We start from the raw sequence: 25577 nt of genomic DNA, 5'->3' as shown, positions 1-25577 counted from the left end.
ATTGGCGTTGCCAAGTTTATCACTAAAAGCCATCAACAACTCACTTAAAAATAAATCTGATCAAACTTATACAACAGTTAAAGGAATTGTGAACTATCAATTACACATGTTTAAATAAATATACACAAAGTATTAGCTTCTCTATAAAGGTGTGTTCTATTAATTTGACTTTCAGATGTCCAATAGATCCTAAATTAGAAAAACATAAGAATCGATCCACGATGTCAATCGAAAAGAATCTCTAACTACCTTAGGGCTTGTTCTTTTCAACTTAATTTCAGTTAAGTTCCCCTAATTTCCTTCTCTCATAAACAATTCATTTCAGTTTAGTTTAGTTTAATTCAGTTAAGCTCCAATCAGATCAGTTCAGCCTACTTCAGTAAATCAGAACATGCCCTTAGTTATCTTCAGACTTATGAGTAACCAGTACTTGTATTATTTTTTTATATTTATCCTCACTATCTAATCCAAAAGAACATATGATTAACTTTTTAATTCCAACACTTTTATATTTTGGATATTATTGATTAGTTGCAACACTTTCTATTTTTGACATTTTTTACTCTTAATCTCTTTTCTACCCACATAAGTCCCTCTATTGCTCAAGAGACAGAAAAATAACAAAGTTGTAACTTAAAAAAAGGGAGAAAATATGGAGTATTTTTATTTTAACGGGGTGCACCACGAATACTTTACCGTTTACACCTACCGTGCAAGTGGTTTTTGGCTCACAGAATCACAGTTGCAATTTTACAAATTTCTGTGGTCTAATAGTCAACCTCTCAATAAATATACTCCTACCCAGAAAACTCCAACCCATTTCATCAATTCATCTTCATTTTCCTCTAAATCAACCACCTCCCACCGATCAATCGCCATTATCGCAACCTTCATCAAACATCAACAATGTCTTCCTCTTCAATTCTACGAACATCAAAACCATCAATTCATCTTCTATCTTCAGCTCAACGTCTCCCTGTTCGCCACCTCTCTTCCGCCGCAGCAAGTGGCGCAATCAAGGGGGACCCACAATCATCTTCCTCCCAATCCAACAACAAATCATGGGTTCTGAAATTGGTTTCTGGAATTGCAGTTGGATCAAGTTTGGGGGCTTTGTTTTACCCAATTTCGCCTAATCATAATGATGTTGTTGATAATGATAATAAAAATGTTAATTCTTCATTTCCATCATCTTTTTTTGATTATTTTAAAGGAAAATCAATGTTAGTTTTTGCTGATTGGTCATCTGCTCCCACAGAAGCTACTTCGATTTCTTATTTGGAATCTGCTCCTCGTTCTCTCTCCTTGAAGAATTCCAGATTTCTTTTTCCGGGTATGTTTTTTCTTTTTCTTTTTTTTTTCTTTTTGATTTTGAGGTTATGATTTACTCCTTATGAATTATGATGCATAAATTGCTTAATGTTTTATTTGGGATTGTTTATCTAGATTAGGTGAGAAATTCTAGGTTATTTGTTTTTTGTTGGTGTATAGGGAGTCGTAAAGGCAATGATGTAGATTGGATTCAACCCCGAGGTTTTGAATACCACCCTCGAGACTTTAACCGACTAAGGTAGTTGGTATCCACGTTGAATTGTAGGTTATTGTTTTGTTTTGTAGAATTTGGCTTGATGCTAGGTGAAATTGGCCTTGTTATGTTTGATATGTTATAGTGCAATATGGGTTACATAATAATGTGGATGTGTCATTTGTGATTGAATTGTGTAATTTGAATATGCAATATGCTCAATTGGGTATGATTTGCAACATGAATATCTTTGGAAAAGGAGAGAATACAATCTAATGGGGAAGATTCTGCGGTTGAACTGTGTTTGAATGCAAATTTGTTACTTTTGATTGCAATGTGGTATGCAAATTACTAATGTTGGTTGATCTAGGAAACTATGTTTGTGGTTTCAAGAACATTGCGAAAGATGTGCTAAAGAGTTGAACTTAAGAATATGCAATGCCCTGACTCCTGACAATAAGAGGAGGTGTATGAATTGGAACAACTGATCTATGGAACAGAGTTATAATGGATTTTGTTTTTGTTTACGCCTTTCTGTCTCTTTTATTGGCTTATCAGTCCGCTGCTTTGTTGGCCTCGCGATTGGTGTAAGGTGTGCTCTAATCAAATAGTCGAATATTTTTTACTAGCTAACATCGTGTAGTAATACACTTTGTGCTTTACTTCACCGCAATGCACATCCTCAGTATTATACATTTGAATTTGGCATTGGTATATGTTATTTAGCTCTACTAGAACCCTTTTGATAGCCTAGAACCCAAGCAAGATATAACCCCTTGCAAGGGCCTTGAGTTCAGCGTGAGTGCATTACAAGAACCAAATTTGGCTATGAAGACAGACTTTAAGTCTTTAACAACCCATCTTGGTCAGTAAGGCTTTTGGTAATTGCGGTAAATGTGTGTACTTGTTGGCTAACTCAATGTTATTGTTCTTGTATCCCACCTCTTGCAATTTCTGCTCCCTCATGTAGATTACTCATGGCGAAAAAATGAAATCTTTGCACACCATTTTCCTGCTCCACTTTCTTGTATGATATCTGAAACTAGGTTCAGTTCCTGTTTATGGTAAATCATAGCTGTTTAATTTTGTTGAGTAATTATAGTATAAAACTTGAATTTGATATTCTACCCTCGAAATGAAGATGGGCAAGGTTGTTCCAATTGGGTAATGGGTAGTACATTTTTTCCTGCTTGTATAGCAAAGTTATTGTTTGGGCGTCTGGGAATGGGTTGATTGGAGAACTCTTGTTTCTTGTACTTCAATGCCATTTTTATTTTGTGTCTGCAAGAGGAATTCACTGGACCTGCTTCTTAGAATGAGTAGCTTAAGCTGCAAATCAATTGTAGACAAAGGATCAAATTGCAAATCTAACTGCTTCATTGGAATTATATATATTTTTTTCAGAGCTGAACCTGAACAATTTGCACCTCCATTATTATATTTGGAAAATTCTTTTTCTATATCATTTTGTAATGAACTATCTTAAGGGAAGGGTAATACAGGTAGTTTAGTTGTTAATAGTGATCAAATGTAGTACATTAGAAGGGTAAATAGGCAATGTACTAAGAGATGCCACTTGTGCACATGAGACAAAAAAACTCAGTCTAGAATCATCCTAGGGAGGGAGAATGCAATTATAAGAAGGGAAGAAAGATATTGAGAAAGGAGGCAGAAATTGTATTAGGGAAACCTAGTGAGACTCATGGCCTCAAGCCATTGTTAGAGTTTGATAGCCTCAAGCTATTTAGAGAGTGGTAGCCTCAAGCTATTAACACTATCGGTTGTAATCCTTTCACCATTATCTATTAGTATCAAAGCTTCAATCGTTATTAATTTGCAAGTTAAAATCAGAAATTCTTGCTGTTATATTGGTATTGCTGTGTGACTGATCTCAGTTCATTACACATTTAATCAATGTTATTTTTTGGTAGCCTGACTTTGTAGTTTGTATAGTATATCGCAACTACAATAACAGCCTTTTATATCCTCCTCACAACGGCTTTCGAACTTTTTCCAACTACGGAACACACTCTCTTTAGGTGCATTTATTTTTCCGTGGGTTTGTGGAACTGCAATGAGTTTTCCATTATTGGATTACTGACACTATCTTCATTTTTTGTTTTTTGTTTTTTCTTTCAGTCTTAGCCTTACGCTTGGAACTGCAATGAGTTTTGCATTGTTCGATTACTGCCACTTTCTTCTTCTTCTTTTTTTAGGTTATGCTTGGCAATTTGATAGAATGTGTATTTGATAGCTAATACTAGAAATTCAAGGCTTTCTTACCCCATCAATAACAGCACTATCCCAATACCTATATAGTGGTGTTATGGACTGCCTTAGTATTTTCTGATTTAAAGACTAATTAAGAGATAAAAGCTTGATTAATAATGGCTGAAATTGGATACAAAAGGGATAGATTAATAGCTTAAGGCTATCACTCTCTTGATAACTTTAGGTTATCACTCTCCTAGTAACTTGAGGTTACTACTCTCAATTTTTTTCCTCACAATTCACATGCCATCCTACTGCATATACTACCCCTATTTATACTAAGGTCAAGTGACTACTAACCTAAAAGTACTAAGTTTCCCAAATTGCCCTCCCTAATGTTAATCTATTACAAGTGGTTCTTGTCCGGTGGGTCAGTTGTGAGTGTGTTAGGTACTCAGTCTCAGGTGTATGCAATCTTACCCCTGTAGAGTCTGTCTCCTTTCAAACTATGTCTACTTGTAGTATGCTATGTATGTGAGATACTTTGTCCACTTGAAATTTTGACACTGGACTGTTATGTCTTTTCATTAGACTTCTGTTGTTTCACCTAATGTATATTAACAATTTTATGGTGTCGTGATTCACGTAAATCTCAAGTAATTTTTTTAAGAACTTCAGAAGGCCAAATAATAGAAATTTGCACAAGTTACATTGTTGTCTTTGTCATTGATCAGCACACTTATGCACATCTGTAGTTTTTTCTTACTAGTTATGCAAATATTGTCTTTGTCGCTGATCAGCACACTTATGCACCTTTTTATTTTTTCTTACTAGTTATGCAAATATTGTTTTTGTCCTCATTGTAGCATTGTTGCTGTTTTTTTTTTTTTTTTTTTTTTTTTCCCCTAATTTAAAAAAAAAGTTCAATATGTTTAGTACCTTTGATGTTCATTAAGCTCCCTGTATATGTTTTTGTTTCTGGCAGATGCTTTTAGGAGGAAGGTCTTTTTCAAATATGAAAAACGTATACGAATGCGAAGTCCTCCAGAGAAGGTATCTATAAAAGCTTATGTGCTTCTATTTATTATAGTTACATTTTTTTGTAAGTTCGCTCTAATTTTATGTTCTTACTTTGCATATTGGACTCAAGAAGAAAGCCAAACTTCCAAATGTCCTAACATAGACTACATTGAATTACTTGGTAAAAATTGACAGACCCTTAATGGAAGCTTTCACTTCTGGTTAGTGATTTTGATGTTAGGAGATAGAAACATGGTTTTAAATCTTTTAAGCAGCTACTTGGGGTCTTTAAAGTAATGTGGTAAGCTATAATGTGTGCATGGGTGGCTTCTGTTGCTCCTTCTAAGTTAAATCTATGGTTGTTTATGCCTTCATAAAGGATTTAGTCATCGACCTTAGCTATTTCTTAATTTGCGATTGACATTATACAATATCCTGTACTTAGTCATTGAGGCCTCTTGCCCATATCAGGAACACTAATAATTGGTTGATTATAATTTTGAAGCTTTGACGAGACTAGCCAATGTCACTATCTAGCGTGTTCTGCACTTTAATAAATTCATTTTTCTTTGTGAAGGTATTTGAGTATTTTGCATCAGTTCAAAGACCTGAAGGAGAAATACTGATGACACCGGCAGATTTGATGCGAGCTGTTGTCCCTGTATTTCCCCCATCTGAATCAGGTCTGGTCCGAGATGGGTCTCTTTCAGGGGAGAGGTGTCCTGGCGAGCTAAGATGTCCTACTTCTGAGTTTTTTATGCTCTTTGACGTGAACAATGATGGGCTAATTTCTTTTAAAGAGTGAGTTGCTTGGTACTAGTCAATGTGTATGAATTCTCAGTAGGTTTTGTTTTATATCTATGTTGGAGAAGTTAGTTATCAGTCCATGTACTCTTTTTGTTGCCAATTCTTCAATTCAAGATGTGTACGAAGTGATCCGAGATGTCTTTGTTTCAGGTACATCTTTTTTGTCACCCTACTCAGCATCCCGGAATCAAGCTTCTCCGTGGCTTTCAAGATGTTTGATATTGATAAAAATGGGTGTGTATACGTCAGTTATTTTGCATGGCAATCTTCTATCATTTTTATTTTTTGTGCTGTCAAGCCTGTCATGGCCTTCACATATTTCTTCTGATTATAAAACTGTCCAGATCTCTTACAGTCTGTCTTATGCGTTTTCTTTACTTTGGAATTTAGAATATTTACTGTGTACATGTTTTGTTGTAGAGAAATTGACAGGGATGAATTCAAAAAAGTTATGGCTCTGATGAGAAATCAAAACAGGCAAGGATCTAGTCATTGTGATGGACTTAGACCTGGTTTTAAACTTGGAGGCTCTGTCGAAAATGGAGGCTTAGTTGAGTATTTCTTTGGTGAGAATGGTGAAATGCCATTACAATATGACAACTTTGTCCGATTCTTAAGAAAATTACATGACGAAGTAAGCTCATTGTCTATGAATCTGCATTTCTCCATTACATTTCTCTCTTTTTTTGAGTAATGAATTTGACCAATCATCATTTTTGCAGATTGTGAGATTAGAGTTTTCCCACTATGATTATAGATCACAAGGGACCATATCAGCCAAGGATTTTGCTCTCTCCATGGTTGCTTCTGCTGACATAAGGCATGTAAACAAGTTGCTTGAACGGGTTGATGAATTAGACAATGACCCACAACTTAAGAGTACACGCATTTCAGAAGACGAATTCCGCAAATTTGCAGAGCTGCGTACAAAACTTGAGCCTTTTGCTTTGGCCTTATTGGCTTATGGTAAAGTAAATGGTTTATTGACAAGAAAGGACTTTCAACGAGCTGCATCTCAGGTATTGCATTCCTGAATATTGTTGTTATTTTAAAGTTGGATTATTCGTAAAATTTTCATTGTTAGTTTTTGTGAACACAAATATAAATCCTAAAAAATTAGAAAATGTTCAATTAGTGAATATACAATGTCTTCTTTTGGAGCATAATGCACAAGATATGCCACAATATACATGTGCTGCCTGCAGTCTGGTTACGCTAAAATCATTACTAGTATTGCTAGAGAAAGATCAATTGCTAAGCTATCAAAGATCAATTGCTATGCTATCAAATATCAATTGCTAAGATATCTTTATTTGGCAATTGTTCTTTTGGGCCTCCTGCATCTTTGGTAATGTTGTGTTATGTTTGACACATTTTCTGGTGTAATGTAGCCTACCAGCATTAGATTAGTTGGAGATTTAGTGCTTTTTAGTACTGACTCTTGACTTAGATGAGGAATTTGTGAGTTAGGAGTCATGAAATTGAAGTCATCCTACTTTTAGTAGTATTGACTATTGCCAGTGTTCAAATACAACCCTCTATAGACCCTATTCATTGGCATGGATGCCAAACCCTCGTCTTCCAAATTACAACCGGCATAACAAAGAATAAATAGGAAACCTGTCAACTACTACTACCGAGCCATGACAAACTTGATTCATGGTTTTGATGCCCAAAGTGACATAATTGAGTATATATGTAACCTTTTTTCCTTTTTCCAGTTTTTGATGTTTTTTTTTGGGTCTGGGATTCCAGGTGTGTGGTGTTTGTCTCAATGACAATGTGGTGGAAATAATATTTCACGTTTTTGATGCAAACCGTGATGGGAATTTGTGTGCTGAAGAATTCCTGAGAGTTATGCATAGACGGGAGAGAGACATTGCCCAACCAACCGAGACAGGCATATTTGGCTTTTTGTCATGCTGCCGAAACTGTGCAAAGAGTTGTTCCTTCTCTCGGCTATTTTCCTGATTCGGAACTTAATTCTTGGGGAATACATAATGACGGTTTAGTTCCATGATATAGGAACCTGATGTAGCAAATTTGGAAGTTTGAAACTTTGAAGCTAGCCTCATTGATCTGTCTGACTGTTGAAAGAAAGTGGCAATAGTTAGTCGAGGGGCACAGTAAGCTGGAGAAGGCGGTCACCTCATCCTGTCTTCAACTACGGATCTAGAGTATAGATAAATAGACTGTATGCAGCTGTGAACTTGTAATCTGATGAAGTAATCATAGCTCCTGACGATACTAGACTACACCATCATAACTCAGGTGGTTGTAAATTTTGTTCATAGGAATACTAGTTATATTAAGATACTTCGTATATCTTGTTTCATGTATTTCCCTTACAATTGGGTTTTAGCAACCGACTGTTTTAACGTGTGAGCCATATAAGTTGATTGCTTTTATATAAATATGAAGTATATAGAACTATTATATTGTTTGGCATTTGTTATATTTCTGGGTATTTGTGGTTATAAAATCTTCCTTTATTCTCAAATAATCTGTCTCTAAAATTTTTCTGGGGTTTTTTTAGATAGATACAGAGGGACTAGTAAAATTAAGAGTACATTAAAAGTATAGGCAGGTTAAATTTACATTGTATTAGATTTTAAAGTTATTCCATTTATGCTCTATTTTTTTAGGGTTTTTATTTTTTAGAATGCCTTTAAAAACACCCCTGCTGAAATGACCAAAATATTTTAGATTAACAATGGAGTGTGTAATTAAATTGCTCAATTATATACATTTATACTAATCAATTTTATTTTTGAACAGTGAAATTATGGGCATTTTGATGATCCTTTTTTCCTTATCAATAATAGCTTGAATCGGTCTAATGTACAAAATAACTTTCTTTCATAGTTTGTCACACTTGCAAGATGAAGATGACATTGTCTTTCCTGTCAAAGTCCTTGTCTTTGTCTTTCTTAATGTTTAGTGGTCAACTTTCTCATTTAGTTGACCTAGTGTCTAGTGGTGCCAATGGTAAATTGGGTGTGTGCTACATAACTAAATTATTTATCTTAATATTTAGAACAAAAAAATATCTCAAATAAGATAAATTTAGACAAAATACTTTAGAATTACTCATACACTTGCAATTTCAGATAAAATAAGTCAAAATTAATTGAAAATAACCCATTTAGGGAATATGTTTATTTAAATTATATAATTAATTAATTATGCACTTAAATTTTAATGAATTTTAGCCAAGTGGAATTGATGACAAAACTATGAAACTACTCATACTACTTAAGGCCCCGTTCTTAGCTGCTCTGCTCTGCTTCAATCTGCTATACTAATAATAAGATCTGATCAGTTCGGCTCTGTTCTGTTCTGCTGAAATCTATTCTGCCCAGAAGCTCAAAAGAACAGGGCCGCAATAAAATGAAGTAGACCAAGTCAAAGGTTCAAAACTCAAGATGCTAAGAAACCTAATACTCTTGATTAATCCTTGGAAAACTTAATTAAAAAGAAAAAGCCAAGATCTTTCCAACATAAAGTGAGAACGACAGCATAAAATAATTAGGAAATGGGCAATACTTGAACAGGTAATCACGCAAAGGCTAATTGATAGAGACAGCTTGGTGTTTGGGTATCCTACTTTTTTGCCAAAAATTCTTCATATCCTTTGTGGTGGAGCTATGAGTTGGGCTATACCACCCACCAAATATGTCATAATAAAACCTTAGAAAATCAAAATATAAGACCATATATTATCTTCTTATGTCATAGGGTGGTGGGATTTCGTTAATTATATATACTCTCTTTTGTTAATTGACTGGCTGACTGCTATATTTGCGAATACATAAACGAATTGTTTATAACTTAAATCGTCTATATATAAAAAAAAAAAAAAAAAAAAAAAATTGCAAAACTATAACTTATGCAGAATCCAATGTCATTTAACCTAATTAAATTTGTCTTATAAAAAAATTTAGTCAATATTAGTATATTTCTTTATCTACTTCATGTCTTCATATAAATTATAAACAATGGTTTTAATCAAGTTTGTATATACTCCTTATTGTGAAAAGACAAAAGGTAAATAACTTAGAGAAAAACAGAGGTATAATATTAATTAATAATTATAATCCCTCCTTTTTATAAGGGTCATTAGTGATTTATAATGTCGGTACTAGTGGACCAAAATAATAAGGTTTAGCTGAAATTTGGATTTCAAACCCACACCAAACCCAAATACAACAAAAGTGTAGTATTTTTAATAAAATGTGGGGAAATTGTGTTGTAGTATTAGGCTGTAAGTTGCTTCCAATACTCTGGCTTCATCATTCATGGTTGTTTGCATGATTGGCGCGTGACACATCTTCTTACTTATTATAGCCAATGTTGTTTATTTAAGCTGTCATTTAAGATGCCAGTATATGCCACTTAAATTTCTAAACAATGACAGTAAAAACATTAGGAAATTTACAATGTATGTTGGAGTCTATCATTATAATCGGAATCGTTTTAGTAACTAACATTTAAAGTTGGGATTATTCACATAATATACCCAAATTTTTTTAACTTAAGGAATAGAGAGAATATAGGGGATTATAAGCTTTGCATGCATAATACTCCGTATAATGGTGAATGTAACATATGTTCACTTAAGAATTAGGGAGAATATAGGGAATTACGCACTATGCATGCTAATATAATGGTGAATGTGACATGCAACATACTCGTATAAGCATAGCTTGACAAAAGATAGAGAATCGGAAATTTGAGAGTAGCAATAGAAATTAGTCATATATCGAAGCAGTAAAAGGCATTAAATTAGTGATGTTGATGAAATTCAATTTAACCATTTTCGATAATCAAAGAGATGAAGTTTTCACACGCATTAACAATTCGCGTGGGTCCAACTGTTAAGTTTCGTTGACATTTCTTGTTGAAGGAAGAAAGAACCCTAAAACAGTGGCTTCAAGTTTTGGTCTTTTATTGCTCAAATAAATTAAATTCCCATTTCTTTATACTTTCTTCCTACCACCTAGATAGCAAAAATCTCATTTTTATTTGTTGTCTTAAACAAAAATAACTGTATTTTATTCACTTCATTGAATTCTTCTACTTCTCCTACCTTCTGCAAAACCGGTGGTGGCTGCTTCTCTGTTATCTCACTTGTAATTCTCTCTCCTCTTTTCCCTCCAAAAATCCCCTGTTTAATTACTTCCTGAAATCTGTTATTATAGCTTTGAGCTTCTGTTTATAGTTTCTATTGTTCTAATTGTTCATGTTTATTTAGCTCAAGCTTTAATTTTGTTGCTACTATTGTTTAATTTCTGCTATTTTTGGCAGTTTGAGATTCTGGGGTTTTGGGTATTTTCCCCAAAACTTGAAATTTCTGGTTTTTTTTGTGCATATTTGATTGATTTTGGGATTTGGGTTTTGATTAAAATCTTGATAAGGGTATTGGGTATTGCTTTAATTGTTGAATAATTTGTTTAGTGATGGGGAAGCCTATTGGTAAGAAGAAACCTGAAACCCCTAAGCAAGGGGGCTCGGCAGCGAAGCCGAGCAAGGGTTCTGATAGAAGCTCAAAAGCATTTGATGAAGATACAGCAATCTTCATTAATATGTCACAAGAGTTTAAGGAAGAGGGTAGCAAGTTGTATCAGAAACAAGATTATGAAGGGGCTATGTTGAAGTTTGAAAAGGCCCTTAAATTGCTTCCTAGTAATCATATAGATGTAGCTAATTTGAGAACAAATATGGCTGGTTGTTATATGCAAATGGGTTTAGGTGAATACCCGAGAGCGATTAATGAGTGTAATTTGGCATTAGAGGTTGCACCTAAGTATACCAAAGCTTTTTTAAGGAGGGCCAAGTGTTTTGAGGGTTTCAATAGGCTGGATTTGGCTTGGAGGGATGTGTGTATTGTGTTGAGTATGGAGCCTAATAACCAGACCGCGTTGGAGCTTAGTGATAGCCTGAAGAAGACCATGGAAGAGAGGGGTATTAAGCTGGATGAGAAGGAAATTGCTATTGCTATTGAACACACACTTTCCCCAAGTAGTACACCTTCTCGCAAGATTGCGAAAGAGAAGAAGTTGACCAAAGAGAAGTCGTCGAAGAAGAAGAGGAGGAGTATGAGAGGTGATGATGCTAAAGATGAGCATGTTGAGGTGAAGAAGGCAGAGGATGAGCCTAAACCTGAACAAGTTGTGGAGAAGAAGGTGCGACATAAGTCAATTGGTAAGCAATTTAAGGAGAAGAAGGTGCATGCTAGGTCAAAACGTGAACAGGTTGAGGAGGATGTGCCAAAGTCTGAGGATAAGGAGGTTGTTCAAGAGAAAGTTATGGTTAAGGAAGCAAAAGCTATTTCAAGGTCTGTCAAGTTAGTTTATGGTGATGATATAAGATACGCTCAATTACCTATCAACTGTAATGTGTTTTTGATGAGGGATGTTGTCCGTGACCGATTTCCGAATTTGGAGGGTTCTCTCGTGAAATATAGGGATTCAGAAGGTGATTTGGTCACTATAACTACTACAGAAGAATTGAGGAAAGCTGAAGGGTCTGGGGATTCACAAGGCTCTCTCAGGCTATACATTTCAGAAGTTAGCCCTGACCAAGAACCTACTTATGATGGTGAGGAAGTTTCTAAGGTTAAGGGGAATGCTGTAAAGAGTGAGCAATCAGAAATTTGTGACAGCGAAAAGGATACAACTTCTATTGACAGTTGGATTATCCAATTTGCTCAGCTCTTCAAAAACCATGCTGGGTTCGATTCGGATCCATACTTGGACCAGCATGAGATTGGAATGAAGATATATTCAGAGGCAATAGAAGACACTATTTCAAGTGAAGATGCACAAGAACTTTTTGACATCGCTTCTGATAAATTTCAAGAAATGGCAGCTTTGGCCTTGTTCAATATGGGCAATGTTCATATGTCCAAGGCAAGGAAGCAGGTATCTTTGTCAGAGGATCCTTCTGGTGAATCAATGCTGTCACAGATAAAATCAGCCTTTGAGTGGGCAAAGAAGGAGTACACAAAGGCCTGCTCGAAATACGAAGAAGCTCTTAAGATAAAACCCGATTTCTACGAAGGTCACCTTGCCCTTGGGCAGCAGCAGTTTGAACTAGCTAAGCTTTGCTGGCATTATGCTCAAAGGGACTTGGTTGATCTTGAGTCCGGTGCAACTCAGGAGATTCTTCTTCTTTATAATAAAGCTGAGGACAGCATGGAAGCAGGCATGCAGATATGGGAGGAAATGGAGGAGCGACGTTTGAATGGACTTTCCAAGGAAGAAAAGTACAAGGCTAAGCTGCAGAAATTGGGATTGGATGGTTTGCTGAGAGATTTATCTGCTGATGAAGCTAAAGAACAGGCTTCAATTTTAAGATCACAAATATACATTCTATGGGGCACATTGCTGTACGAGCGCTCTATTGTCGAGTTCAAGTTGGGTTTACCATCTTGGGAGGAATGTTTAGAGGTTGCAGTTGAGAAGTTTGAACTTGCTGGCGCTTCTCATACAGATATAACGGTTATGTTAAAGAACCATTGCTCGAACCAAGCTGCACCAGCAGGTATATACTTCTTGAATATATTTGCTCCTTGATTAACTGCATCTTATTTTACTTTATTTCTATGATTTGTAATAACAATAGCTTTTATTTTGAACATGAAGACTTACGCTATAATTATATTTTTGCTATGACTGTAGGTCTGGAGTTCAAAATTGATGAAATTGTTCAGGCATGGAATGAGATGTATGATGCAAAACGGTGGCAGCTTGGAGTTCCATCTAACAGATTGGAGCCATTGTTTCGCCGGCGAGTTCCTAAAATCCATCACATCTTGGAGCATCTTTGAGTGTGTTGGTAAAGATCTGCCATGTTTGGATATGGCAAAGTAGGTCAGCATGGCATCCCATTGCTGACTGCTGTTACTTAGTAGAATAGGTAACAACTCAACTGTTTTTTTTTCTCCCCTATTGAACTTCCCCTGTTCCCATTTTCAACTTGCCATGTTTGTTACTTTCGTTCACCAAGGATGTTAAACTATTTTTTTTTTTTTTTTTTGTTTTTAAATTGTAACTTTAAGAAATTGTTTGATGATGTAAGTTGATTGATGGCGCTTTTGATATCGAATCATAACACTTTCACGTATAGTTGATTGTACTACATTTGGACTATCCAGTTCCGTAAATTTTTTTCATTTAAAATGCTCTTTTCTACATGACTCCCGTACTGACTATATATGCTTTACTGATGTGCAATTTGGTTTTGTTCAATATTGTCACACGACTGTCATTGTAGGTTTTTATTCTGAAGGAGCGGGACAATAATGTTGATGTCCATGGCTTTTTGGCTTATTAGCGTATACAAGCGTCTGTCATAGCATTGGTGTTGTAATTGGAGTGTGGTCGAGCTGCGGTGCCAGTTCATTTTCTTCAAAAGCTTGCTGTTTCCCCACAGGACTACAGATTACAGAAGAGTTTCACAGATATTTTTTTTTGTGCTTTATAGATGATTTGTTGCCTTATTTGCATATTACCAAGATTGTAATTTGTAAAGTTGTTCATGAAAGATTTGCATATAGGATATTGGCAGTGGTTTTGGTGTTATTCTTTGTCATTCATTGTCATATTGCTGGTTTTACATAGCAATTACAGATGATCCGTTAATTGTATTGCAACAATGTATAAGTGAAAGGGTTCCACTTAATGTTATGCTATTTATTTGATATTTTATGATTTCAATTAGATCATTAGATTCGGCTCGGATTAAGATTCATTCTCGATTCCATATTAGGTGGATAGGTCTCATGAGGTCTAGTTCGGCTCATTCCAAGATCAACTTTAACCCTAGGCACCTTCATTTATTAAGAAAAGGAAAAACTTTCTAGTGCTTAAGATTAGCTATGATAGAAGTTATAGAACTGACTCGAATCAAATTAGCTAATGGTACACAAAATATATTCATAATTGTCACAAACTATATTCCTAGTGCTTAGTTGTTTTCTTTAAATTTTGTTTTTATAATAACTTTAGACTTTTATTTAATTCCACCTTTTCTTGTTTTCCTCGATTGTATTATCTCATTTGCGATTTCTAAATCTACTATGTTTTCTTTAACTAAACTTTACCAAACTTAACACTAATTTTTGTTAAGCGGAACCGAGAGTTGCTAGAATGAGAAATGAGACAGTGAGAAAGCCACTAATATCCCAACACATTATCTTGGATTAAAATTCAAATTCCCTCCTCTTTTTATTTTTAACTATTTCATATTTTGACAATGACACGTGTTGAGACATTAGTGGCTTTATCACTCTATCATTTCTCATTCTAGCAATTCCTAACCCATCGAATAATAATTGTTGATTTCTCTCTCAAAACAATTTTTTTTTTTTTTTTAATTTTAAAATCTTAAGGTTGCAGATATATGAAGTTCTTAAATACGGGGTATGTATTTAAATAAGGAGTATGTATTTAAATACGGAGTACGTATTTAAGTTATTAAAAAAGGATAATGTTATACATAGCCTAAGGCTATATATAATCATTAAAAACACTCTTGGAAATTGTATAAAATTAGGAATTCACGACAAAAACACGCGTAAATCAATGTAATTAGTGTAAATTTGTCATGATTTTCTAAATTTAAACAGTTTCGAAGAGTATTTTCAATGCTTATGTATAACAATTTTCATTAAAAAATACCAAGTAAAATAAAATAAAATGTTAAAAGGACAAAAACGCAAATTGAAGAGAAGAATCGATATAGGTAGAGAGGAATCACTATTAAAATCAATCAAAAAGCCAAACAGAAGAATCTGTAATCTTCACTACTTTTTCCTTTTTTTCTGAATCCGATTCATCCCCAAATTCTCACTCTCCTCTTGAATTTGGCAATGGAGATAGCAAGAAGAGCTTCTCACGCTGGTTCTTGGTACACCAACAATGGTATGTTTCTTCATTTTTCTTCATTTTCATATTTTGTTGTTTGATTTTTTTAGTTATTTTAAAAAAAATTAATTTTCTACAATATCCCCTTCTTTACTCTAATGCTATAAAGCTGTAGTAAAGGTAAAAACTTGATTTTGACTAAATATTTATCTGGTTCAATGAATTTAAGTAATTTGATGTTCTTTGTTTTGGGTGTTTTGGCTATATGTAATCTGAAAATTGATGTGATACGAAGTGCATACAATTGAATTATAAAGAAAACTTAATATGATAAAGGGTATAAAAACTGATTGTATGGGATCATTTGAGAAAATCAAGAAAAACTTTGTTCTGAAATTGCTGAATTAGGATTGCTTGCATTGAAGTTTAGGGTTATGAATGTTGTTGCTTGTCTTTGATTGTCCTGGATTTGCAGGACATATTTAATGCTTAAAATGCTTGTAATAAACATTTGGTTATTAAACCTAAGAGAAATTTTAGTGCAATTGAGTTGTTTTTGTGTGATGAGTTTAAGTTGAATTTTCGATTCCAGTCCACTGAGTCAGCTTTAATTGCTTGTTCCATACTTGCATGCATATATAGAGTAAAAGACCATGGGTACACCGCGAACTGCTTTTACTAATAGCTATAATTTCCTCAATATTGCTTAATTTCTCTAATTAGATATGTTCTTGGAGTAAATGGGTCCAACTTAAAATAATGGCGGCGATAGAATGTATAACATTACATGTATGTATATTTCGGGAGATATGCTTAAACAAAAGTGTTTCTCAAATAGACTAATTTTTTTGTTTGGCCGGTGGTTTAACTCTAGGTGTTTGGAGTAATTAGTGAGATTTGTTTATAGAGTTATAGGTCTAAACTTTATCAGAGAAGTATACTTAGCCATTCATCTTTTTTTAGCGGGGAGATGGTCAAGTTTAGTTATTCTAGGGTGATAACATACCCCTCCTTTCTAGTGTTGTAAGTCTTGTAACTTGGATACACCATTCTACATGAGGGGTATGAATGACATAGGTATTTTTCATCGTCCATTGTTATTTCCGTCATAATTAAGCATGTGCTATTTCCCAGAACATCAGTAGGGCAGTTTTTTTTTATAAGAATGAAATAAATTTGTACAGTTGGAATTTTTTGGTTCTATAATTTTTCCTTGCAGTTTAAAGTTTTTTTACATCCTTTTGTCTTTAAAGTGTTCGTCTTTTCTAAGCAGATTTTATGTCTCTTATTCAGCTAGCAAATTAGCTGAAGAACTTGAAGGGTGGCTAAATGAAGCTGGCCTTAGCAAATCTTCTGATGTACGAGGTGTTATTGCTCCGTAAGGCTTTTTCCTGTTTCACCCTCATTTAAATGACATCAAATACTGTGATGGACATAATCCTCACTTTAGGAATTGCTTCCATATGACCAGGCATGCAGGATATTCATATTCGGGCCGTGCTGCAGCTTATGCATTTGGCAACATAGACCCCACAAGCATGTGAGTTTTTCTTCAACACTCAATTGTTATGTTTCATTACCTCTTTTTTAATGCTATATACCTATATTATACTGAAAAGAGAAATAAATCTTTCAGATTAATGAGAATAACAGCCTAGTTATGTTATTATGCATTACTGCTTTTTTTTTTTGGGGTGGTGGTGGTGGTGGTGAGGGTGAGGGGGCTTACTATTTAATGTGCGGCTTATTAACTTTAAAAAAAAATGTGCGTTTATCCAGTTCAAGGGTGTTCCTTTTGGGTCCCTCACATCACTACTATACTCCTAAATGTGCTCTTTCAAGAGCCACTGTATACAAGACTCCTATTGGAGATCTGCCTATTGATTTGGAAGGTATGGTCAAGCCTTACGTATATTCTCTTTCTTTTCTGATTCCATTGTCTCTTCTAGTGTGATTGAACTGGTTGAAGTAAATGTCTTCTTGAAACTGTGATAAAAATTGGTATCAATTGTCAGACTTTGCTTTAAGTTGTTTATCAGGGTGTCTTTTTTCATTAAAGTGTTGGGTGATTTTCTCGAAAACTTTTTCATGAACATATAGATTAGTTATTATTTGCTCTCTCTGGAAGCAGGGAAAAGTCCATTGGTAAAGGAAGTATTTCATCAAATGTATGCTACCTTGTGTAATCTCCTAAAATATAAAATATTGATTTAATACTCTATAATCATCATTTTTTTTTTTTTTTTGGGGGGGTGGGGGTGGGAATGGGAATAATTTGTAGATTCTTTTAGCAACAGAAACTTGCTTTCATGGACTGATAGAAGTAGAATGGTAATTGTGTTGGTTTAAACTTCCCTTGCGTGTATTTTGTGAATCATATTAAAGGTGTGTGTGTGTTTGTGGAGAAAGGGGGAGGGGGTAAGTAGAACTGTTAGAGGTTCTTAGTTTTTAATAAGGAAAGCTCACTGACACCATCTTTTTAGTATTCATTGGTTAATTGATTCGTTGGGATGGTTTCAAGGAACGGCGTGTATTTATTTCCCACTTCTACAAATTTCATTGTATGAAAAACCTCATGATTTGCTTTTGTGAAGAGAATTCACTTGTATCCTTTTTTTTATTTTTTTTTATTTTTTTTTATTATTATTATTATTCAACCAGTCATTGAGGAGCTTAAGGCGACTGGGGAGTTTGAAATGATGGATATTCGGGTTGATGAGGCTGAGCACAGCATGGAGATGCACTTGCCTTATCTTGCTAAAGTATTTGAAGGGTAACTAATATGTTTATGTTAGTCTCTTCTATGAACCACACCATCTGCTTTGTTGAGCCTCACCATCTGCTAATAATATTGCAGACATTCAGTAAAAGTTGTTCCAATTTTAGTTGGGGCTGTTAGTGCTGAAAGTGAATCCATGTATGGCCGATTGCTAGCTAAATACGTGGATGATACAAGCAATTTTTTCTCAGTATCCTCGGACTTCTGTCACTGGGGATCTCGGTATGTCCATTCACACAGTTCTTACTTCTCTTTGGCTGATATGATGCCAGATTTTTCTCAGTATATTTTTAGTTCTGTTCCTGAAAACTAAAAGCCCTTAATGTTTCTTCCTTGCTTTAGCTTCAACTACACTTACTATGACAAGAAACATGGAGCCATCCACAAGTCTATTGAAGCATTGGATCGTATGGGGATGGAAATTATAGAAACAGGAGATCCGGATGCATTCAAGCAGTATTTACTCAAATATGATAATACCATATGTGGTCGTCATCCAATTAGTGTGTTCCTCCATGTAAGTACCATTATGGAGTATTCTACTGAATTCAACTAAGAACCAATATACTTGTTTACTTGCCTTCTTTAATTACTTCAGCTTGGTGGAAGTTGTTTTTCGTCTCTTATAATAACAGCTAAGTTGGCAGTCTTAATGCTCGAGGTACCGCTTCACTGTTTACTTTCTCATATAATTTCCATCTTCTATATTTTCAGATGTTGATGAACTCTGCCACGAAGATAAAGATTAAATTTTTGCGGTATGAACAGTCAAGCCAATGCAAGAGCATGAGAGACAGTAGCGTAAGCTATGCTTCAGCAGCAGCCAAGGTAGAACCTTGAAACCTCAAGGACTATCTATCTCCTGCTAGTCTGCTATATACATTTTAGTTGCTTTGAAGGGCTGTCTGCCTGTCTATACTTGATTTCTGATTATCATCCTTCAAAGCCAAAACTTGGTTTTCCATTTGTACCGTAGTTCAAAACTCCATTAATAATGAAACTTTCTCCAAAAATAGTTGTCCTGAAGGCATTTTGCTCAGATTGGTTCATAATTCGATTGCCAATTCTTCATCTTTAGATTTTTCTCCTTTTTGTGGTGTATATTTTTTTTTTTTAATTTTTTTTTTTTACAAATTTTAGTTTTTACCATTGACTAATTGTTAACGACTTGACGGAAGTAGATAGGTTTCTGTAACAAGAAGGTAGTCTATCTAGTTTAGCCAAGGTAGAAGCTCGCAACCTCGAGGAAAGAAATTAAGATTTATTGATTTACCATTAATAGCCGACTATGTGAACGTCCAAAATTTTCTATACTGATAATGGTGCATGCTTTTAAGAAAACGCTTCAGGGCAAGAGAAGTCTAATAAACATTTAAACTGTGCACCCTTTTACAAATCAACAATTACTGCAAGTCTGCAACCACTAAACATCAAGTGTTAGAATTTACCTAAATCTAATTACCAAAAGACCTAAACAAGATCCAAACTTTTACAGATGCAGAGGTAAAAAAAGTGTTTGTCTTGGGCTTCTACCCTGACAGCGGACACCATCATCATCATCGTCTTTACTCGTTAAAATTAATTTAACGAATCCCCAGAATGTTAAGGTTATTGAATTTCAAGGTTTTAAGGTAAATTTTCTGTGTTGCTGTTAGGCATTGTAGCTACAAGTTTATGTGTGCACTATGCGGTTGCAGTGGTACTCAGACAGTATAAGAAGTGAACTAGTAGCTGTACACCTATTTCTGTTTATGTGCAAGATTCAATTTCAAGAACCCTGTGCTCTTAATTTCTGTTATCTCTAAAATTGAGATTCTATGTTACACCAATATTTTGTAGCAAGCTGAAACTTTCATCTGCACTCGAATCTGCAAAGTACAGGTGCAAGGGTACAACATGTGAAATTACAAAATTTGCTTTATTCAAGTCATAACAATATTGATGGAGAACTAACTCTCAAATAGGAAGATTATGTATCTGCTATTATATTTTCAGATATTTGGCCTTTTGATTTACATACTAAGGCGGATAGCAGGGTTCTCTAGGCGTTGGTTACGCTTAGATTTAACCATCTGGCTTAAAGCCTTAACATACCGCTTGACAAATTTTTTGAGTTTCACTCCTTGGCGGCCATCATCAGGCTGTTTTACTACCAGTTGAAGTTGCTTCTCATCAGCGAAATACTGGCCAAGTATAGCCCTACCTTTATCTTTTCCATCAGATGTGTCGTCTGCTTTGCCATCAACACTAATGAGCTGCTTGAGTTTTACATGGTCATTCTTCTGCCCTTCACTGGTCTGAGTTTGATCACTTTCATTCTTCTGATCGGGACCTCTTGAAAAATTTGGAGCGACGACATCTTCTTCAACTGTAGACAGATACAATGTCGCTCTTCTGGTTCTCTTTGACTTGCTGATATCATACAAGTGTTTTCTGGAACTGTATTCACTGCCCATTTTGTGGTATAACAGTTCAAGGAAAAAAGAAAAATGAAGATAATAACAGGATTAAGAGAATGAATAAAGAAGTGCAAGAAACAAATCAAAGATAATTGGTTAGTTTAAGAGAGTTTTAAGCAAAGCCTTCTGTAGGTATTACTTAATTAAACAGCAAATAAAATCAAGTAATTAGCCTTTGTGAAAGGTAACCCATCAATTTTGTAGGCTTCCTGTCTTATATAACCATAGAGAAATCTAGAGTTTATATGATTACCTTATAAAACTAAAAACAAAACCTTCTACCAAATACAGATTTGGATGCTTTCTGATTAGTCGCCTTTCATCATGTAATGGTGTTACTAACTATCATTATCTGAGACTAGCTGCATTTCTCATCAGCTATAAATTAGGTATCATGCACCTTTCTAAGTTTTGATACCTCTAATGCAATCGTTTTCTCACTTTTTTCGGCTTTTTTTAGAAGGGTGGGGGTTCTGTAAGATTGTTTTGCTTTATTTTACAAAAATTAGAACCGGAGAAATAATGGATACCATCATACTAGCATACAACAAACAGTTCATAATATCAGTGTATATATTACTTAATGCAGAACATTAACAGTACAGTTTCCGAGCTCTGATCAAGCATAAGTGTTCATCAACTACTGCATCTTTTCAAAATTGCATGTACGCGCCAGATTTAAGGTATCATGTTCAGTACTCACTTCCTAGTATAAGAAACATTCATGACGAGTAAGACATCAAACAAGCAGCTTCTATCCAGCCTACGTTTTCTAATTCCTTCCCCCCTTTCTGCAGACAATCATTTTCACATACATCTCAGTGTTACTATCCACCTTCATGAGTTGGCACTTTAAGTTGGATGTCAAAGATCTTACCACTGAATTACTCATTGAACATTCTAGTGAAAGACTGAGATACCTTAATGAAATCTATTTTATTGCATTGCACGACATACCCACAATCTATCCGATTGGATCTTGAACGTCAATCCCACAGATCATCATACATCCCCAGCTGAGTGAATTGTATGTGTTAAACACATATGCAAAGAACTAAGCAAAAATTAAAGGCACAACTCTCATTGAGCCAAGTGAAGTGATCAAAGTTTATGCTTAGAAATAAAATATCCAAGATCATAGGAAGCGTATGCCCCTCTTTTCCTACATTTCTTGTTAAACTTCCTTTACATTTTTCATACACAAGCCAGTAAGAAACAGATTTCACTTTTTCGATAATTGCTCAGGGGCGATTTCCTAAGCATTACACTAGATTTTCTGAATTGGTCTCTTAAATGTTAGGAACAGAGAATTCTAATTAAGCTAGGAGTATCATCACAGTTTCACTGGCTAAAAACACTATGAGGGCCTTACTAGCTTCATCAAAATAAACCATACTTTGCTATACATTTAGCTTTAGCCTTCAGGATAAACCCACTTCTGTGAATTTTAAAGCAGTCAAAATCCGCGTCTGTAGTCTGTCCTTACCCTGCACCCAAAATCGACATCCTATAAGCAATACAGATTACAGAACCTTTCTGTAGTCTGCTACATCCCCAAGGCTTGACCAATATGGTGCCACAAACCCAATAGAGGTGACTACTGCCAAATTAAAATCCAGTATTAGTATGATCAGGGAACTCTTTCTTGCTTGATACAAAATCTCCCACAAACTCAGTACTAGTACATTTATGAAATTTATATTAAGTATGAGAACAATAATGCAGTGATTAAAACCCTTAACAAGCCACCTGCTACAGTAGTAGTAATATATTAAATCAATCAGTTTTACTTTCAATGTCATGATTAACACTTAATAATAGTTAATAAACAACACTTTCCCAAATTAGCAACTATACACAAACTATTGTCACTATGTAACATTAATAATCAATAAAATCTTATGGTTCCATTGATTTTCGATACATCTTGAACCAAGAGTTTTAAGCTGTCCTAAAGGGCAAATAATTCAAGTAATTAGACCATTAAACTACATTAGTACCTAATTATGATTTCTGCATTTAGACAGTAAATTGAAGCAAAACCCAGATCATAATTCTAGGCAAACAATAACAAGTACAGAAATTTAATGCAAAAAAATTAATTCAAAACTCCCAACTAAATCAGACTCCAATTTAGGAGAGAAACTCATTAATGTTTGAGGGAAATTGCTTACTTTGTCAACCAATTACAACAATTGAATTTTTACTTTGATATTGCTAGATAAAAGTTGGTAGATTGTGGTTGAATGGCTTGCTCCAAATACATTTTGATCTGAAAATTTTAGTGCAAAATTGTAGTCCAAAGTCTAAATTGTATTTCTTGAAGTTTGTTTTGTTAATGTGCTCAAACATTAAATCCTGTGTTATTGATACATTGTCCCATTGTAGGTATGGGAAGATTGTGTTTGTTATAACCACTAATAACTTTAGTTGAAAGTAATTGAATATTAAAAAGCATAGATGCTCTAAAGGTGGGAGTATTAAAATGCGAGTAGATGAGGTGCATGAATGAACATATTGTTTATAATTAAAGGAATGTGGAGCACATCGCTTAAATTATAAAAACCTGATCAAGCGTTATGTTGTTAAAATAGAGAATATAATGTTAGATATGGACAAGTGGGCAACAGAGTTCGCCGTATTATACAAACTCACGAGAGGTTTCATTCCATGACCATTTAGAAGAATAAACTCTCAAGCTAAACTATCTCCGTTTCATATTATTTGCAACACAATGTCATATATTTTGGAACGGGAGGAAGTATAATAATACTCCGTACAATTAGATGCACGGTGTACTCCGTATTTTAATGTCATAACCGTTACGGAGTAGTAGAGTACCGTTGCATAAATGAGGTTGTAATTGATAAAAGGGACAAATATTTATTTAAAAGACAAAATAAAAAACTTTACTACTCGTAAGAACAAATGTAGGTGGGCCCCTATGACATGTGACTCTTCCTAAGAATTCTCTTACATGTCACACGCTCACATTTTTACCTACTATCAATTTAATACTCCGTACTTCACCATCAATTTATCATATCCCATCGTAGCCGTTGAAATCAATCCCACGGCCTTAATTCACTTCACTTTCTCTGTTATTCTACCACTTAAAAAAACAATGTTTATGTCAGCAACTTGTAGAGGCATTTTCTTTTAAAATTTAATTAAACTAAGATGACCTATAAAAATCTAATATACTTTTATTATAAACTTGTGACAAATTACAATTATAATGGAAACTTCTTGTATTTGACTAATATAATAAAGTAGGTTTATAAATAGTCTTGAATAAGATTTATTGTTAGATATAATGTTAAAATTTTACTGCCACTATATATGAGTTACAATTGAGGAGTTTTTTTGCATCAAAAAAACATGAGGAGTTCTTTACATAGCTTACAAATTATAGATTAATCATTAATTCAATTCATTGACAACAAAATTTTGTTATAGGTACTCATGGTTAATTTTAAAATTATGCAAGATTTCATGTTATGTTTATACTCCTTATGAATTACGGAGTAATACAAATTAAGCAGGTTTGTCTTCTCAATCTTCTCACACACAACTCTTTTCACTCCAACCTTTACAAAAACATCTTTCATTCTAGTTGATTGCAACATTAACAAGTACTGTAAAATAATACTCGTACAAAATATAAAATAATACTCGTATTAAAGTACTACCAGTATTAAAGAGTAATTTAAACACTTGAAAGTAAAGATATAGGTCAAAGTCAACTGAATTAATTAACACTTGTACAAGTAACTTAAATACAGTACAAGTATTAGATTAGTTTAGATAAAAAGTTAAATAAAAAAAAACTGAAAACCCCTCAATTTTACCCCTTTTGTGTTTTTCCTTCATATGATTCCGCTATTTTTAGGGTTTTACAAATTAAATTAAGAAAGAATCAATTCTTCCAACTTTCTTCTTTCTCTCTCTTTCTCCATCACTTTCCTTTCTCTCTCTTTCTTTCAATTTTCCAGTTTTCTTAGAAAATTTGCAATGGAGATGATGGCGAGCTCAAACGATGCCGTTTTGCGGAGTTTTGTGCTTGAGACTGTTGCTACTGTTGCTGTTCAGTCTCTCTCCTTTGCCCTTGCGGTGGTATATAATTTCTTTCTCTCTCCTCACTTCTTTTCACTTCGCTTTTAGCTTAATTTAGAAATTTTTATTTTTTTGCTAATTTTGGGTATAATTAAGCGTAAAATTCACTACTTTTTCCTTAAATTAGTGAAGTTTCTGGCTCCTGCTTACTTCAATTTCAATTGGGTTTTATTAATTTTTTTTTTATTTTTATTTTTTTTTTATTTTTATAATCATATGTGTATATTGTAAGAATTAGAATTATTTTGTTTTATTTATTTTTTATGTTCCTTTTTTGATTTTTTTTTTCCTTTTAATAAATTTTGAAGGAAATTTGGGTATTTTAATTGTAATATTTGAGTGTAGATCTGAGTTAAAGAACTGTAACTTACCAGCCAAAAAATTTCAAACTTTGGGGAATTCATGATATTTGTGGATATTATGTAACATATTTGAGGTTTTTGTTTGGATTAATTAAATTTGTTATATTGGAAGGAAGATGAAATTAATTCATGACCAAATAGTGATAATTTAAGCATTTTAGTCCTGCCTCCTGTGATTGACCCTAACATTTCTGGCAATGTTGGCCTGTATTCAGGATTTGTTGATAGTTGGAAGGAGAATGTTAATTAAAAAGTGCTTTCTTGGGTTATTTAAGAATTTCTATATAAAAAGTGGGGCTTTAGGTTAGTTTATGTTGCAGTAAAAGTGGTTTTCGTGGGGTTGTGATTGATCATTGGTGCCTGAAAGTATAGCGGCTTTGCGGTTTGTTGTAGCCTGTAGGTTGTTTGAGCCACTGAATTGATATTTTT

At 34.2% G+C, this 25577-nt stretch overlaps 4 protein-coding genes across 4 annotated transcripts; 3 read left to right on the top strand and 1 right to left on the bottom strand.

The window, feature by feature from the left end:
• Window positions 1-716: 716 nt before the first annotated feature.
• LOC110733630 (calcium uptake protein, mitochondrial-like) lies at window positions 717-8018 on the top strand. Its single transcript, XM_021913700.1, has 7 exons — window positions 717-1333; window positions 4722-4789; window positions 5334-5557; window positions 5714-5797; window positions 5984-6197; window positions 6286-6582; window positions 7319-8018. Exons 1-7 carry the CDS (start codon window positions 907-909, stop codon window positions 7532-7534), a joined length of 1530 nt encoding a protein of 509 aa, XP_021769392.1. The 5' UTR covers window positions 717-906; the 3' UTR covers window positions 7535-8018.
• A 2501-nt stretch (window positions 8019-10519) lies between these two features.
• LOC110733629 (protein PHOX4-like) lies at window positions 10520-14269 on the top strand. The gene is made up of 3 exons (XM_021913699.1): window positions 10520-13108; window positions 13246-13483; window positions 13841-14269. The coding sequence occupies exons 1-2, from the start codon at window positions 11023-11025 to the stop codon at window positions 13392-13394; spliced, it is 2235 nt and encodes a 744-aa protein (XP_021769391.1). The 5' UTR covers window positions 10520-11022; the 3' UTR covers window positions 13395-13483; window positions 13841-14269.
• Window positions 14270-15292: 1023 nt separating this feature from the next.
• Window positions 15293-19288, top strand: LOC110733627 (protein MEMO1-like). Its single transcript, XM_021913697.1, has 8 exons — window positions 15293-15489; window positions 16726-16810; window positions 16904-16972; window positions 17212-17324; window positions 18094-18205; window positions 18290-18433; window positions 18554-18728; window positions 18926-19288. Exons 1-8 carry the CDS (start codon window positions 15438-15440, stop codon window positions 19049-19051), a joined length of 876 nt encoding a protein of 291 aa, XP_021769389.1. The 5' UTR covers window positions 15293-15437; the 3' UTR covers window positions 19052-19288.
• Window positions 19289-20042: 754 nt separating this feature from the next.
• Window positions 20043-20876, bottom strand: LOC110733628. Its single transcript, XM_021913698.1, has one exon. The coding sequence runs from the start codon at window positions 20665-20667 to the stop codon at window positions 20224-20226; it is 444 nt and encodes a 147-aa protein (XP_021769390.1). The 5' UTR covers window positions 20668-20876; the 3' UTR covers window positions 20043-20223.
• Window positions 20877-25577: the final 4701 nt, after the last annotated feature.

This window comes from Chenopodium quinoa, unplaced genomic scaffold (genome assembly GCF_001683475.1).
Source record: "Chenopodium quinoa cultivar QQ74 unplaced genomic scaffold, ASM168347v1, whole genome shotgun sequence".
Lineage (NCBI taxonomy): Eukaryota > Viridiplantae > Streptophyta > Magnoliopsida > Caryophyllales > Amaranthaceae > Chenopodium > Chenopodium quinoa.
This window is presented reverse-complemented; position numbering and strand designations above follow the sequence as displayed.

What these genes read in the sequence shown, in the direction of transcription:
- LOC110733627 (XM_021913697.1), top strand. Translation starts at nt 15,438, where the DNA reads ATGGAGATAGCAAGAAGAGCTTCTCACGCTGGTTCTTGGTACACCAAC. An exon ending in TCTGCCTATTGATTTGGAAG is followed by an intron (nt 17,325 to 18,093) that starts GTATGGTCAAGC and finishes TTATTCAACCAG; the next exon opens with TCATTGAGGAGCTTAAGGCG. An exon ending in CAATTAGTGTGTTCCTCCAT is followed by an intron (nt 18,729 to 18,925) that starts GTAAGTACCATT and finishes CTATATTTTCAG; the next exon opens with ATGTTGATGAACTCTGCCAC.
- LOC110733628 (XM_021913698.1), bottom strand. Translation starts at nt 20,667, where the DNA reads ATGGGCAGTGAATACAGTTCCAGAAAACACTTGTATGATATCAGCAAG.
- LOC110733630 (XM_021913700.1), top strand. Translation starts at nt 907, where the DNA reads ATGTCTTCCTCTTCAATTCTACGAACATCAAAACCATCAATTCATCTT. An exon ending in TGCGAAGTCCTCCAGAGAAG is followed by an intron (nt 4,790 to 5,333) that starts GTATCTATAAAA and finishes TTCTTTGTGAAG; the next exon opens with GTATTTGAGTATTTTGCATC. An exon ending in TTTGATATTGATAAAAATGG is followed by an intron (nt 5,798 to 5,983) that starts GTGTGTATACGT and finishes GTTTTGTTGTAG; the next exon opens with AGAAATTGACAGGGATGAAT.
- LOC110733629 (XM_021913699.1), top strand. Translation starts at nt 11,023, where the DNA reads ATGGGGAAGCCTATTGGTAAGAAGAAACCTGAAACCCCTAAGCAAGGG. An exon ending in GAACCAAGCTGCACCAGCAG is followed by an intron (nt 13,109 to 13,245) that starts GTATATACTTCT and finishes CTATGACTGTAG; the next exon opens with GTCTGGAGTTCAAAATTGAT.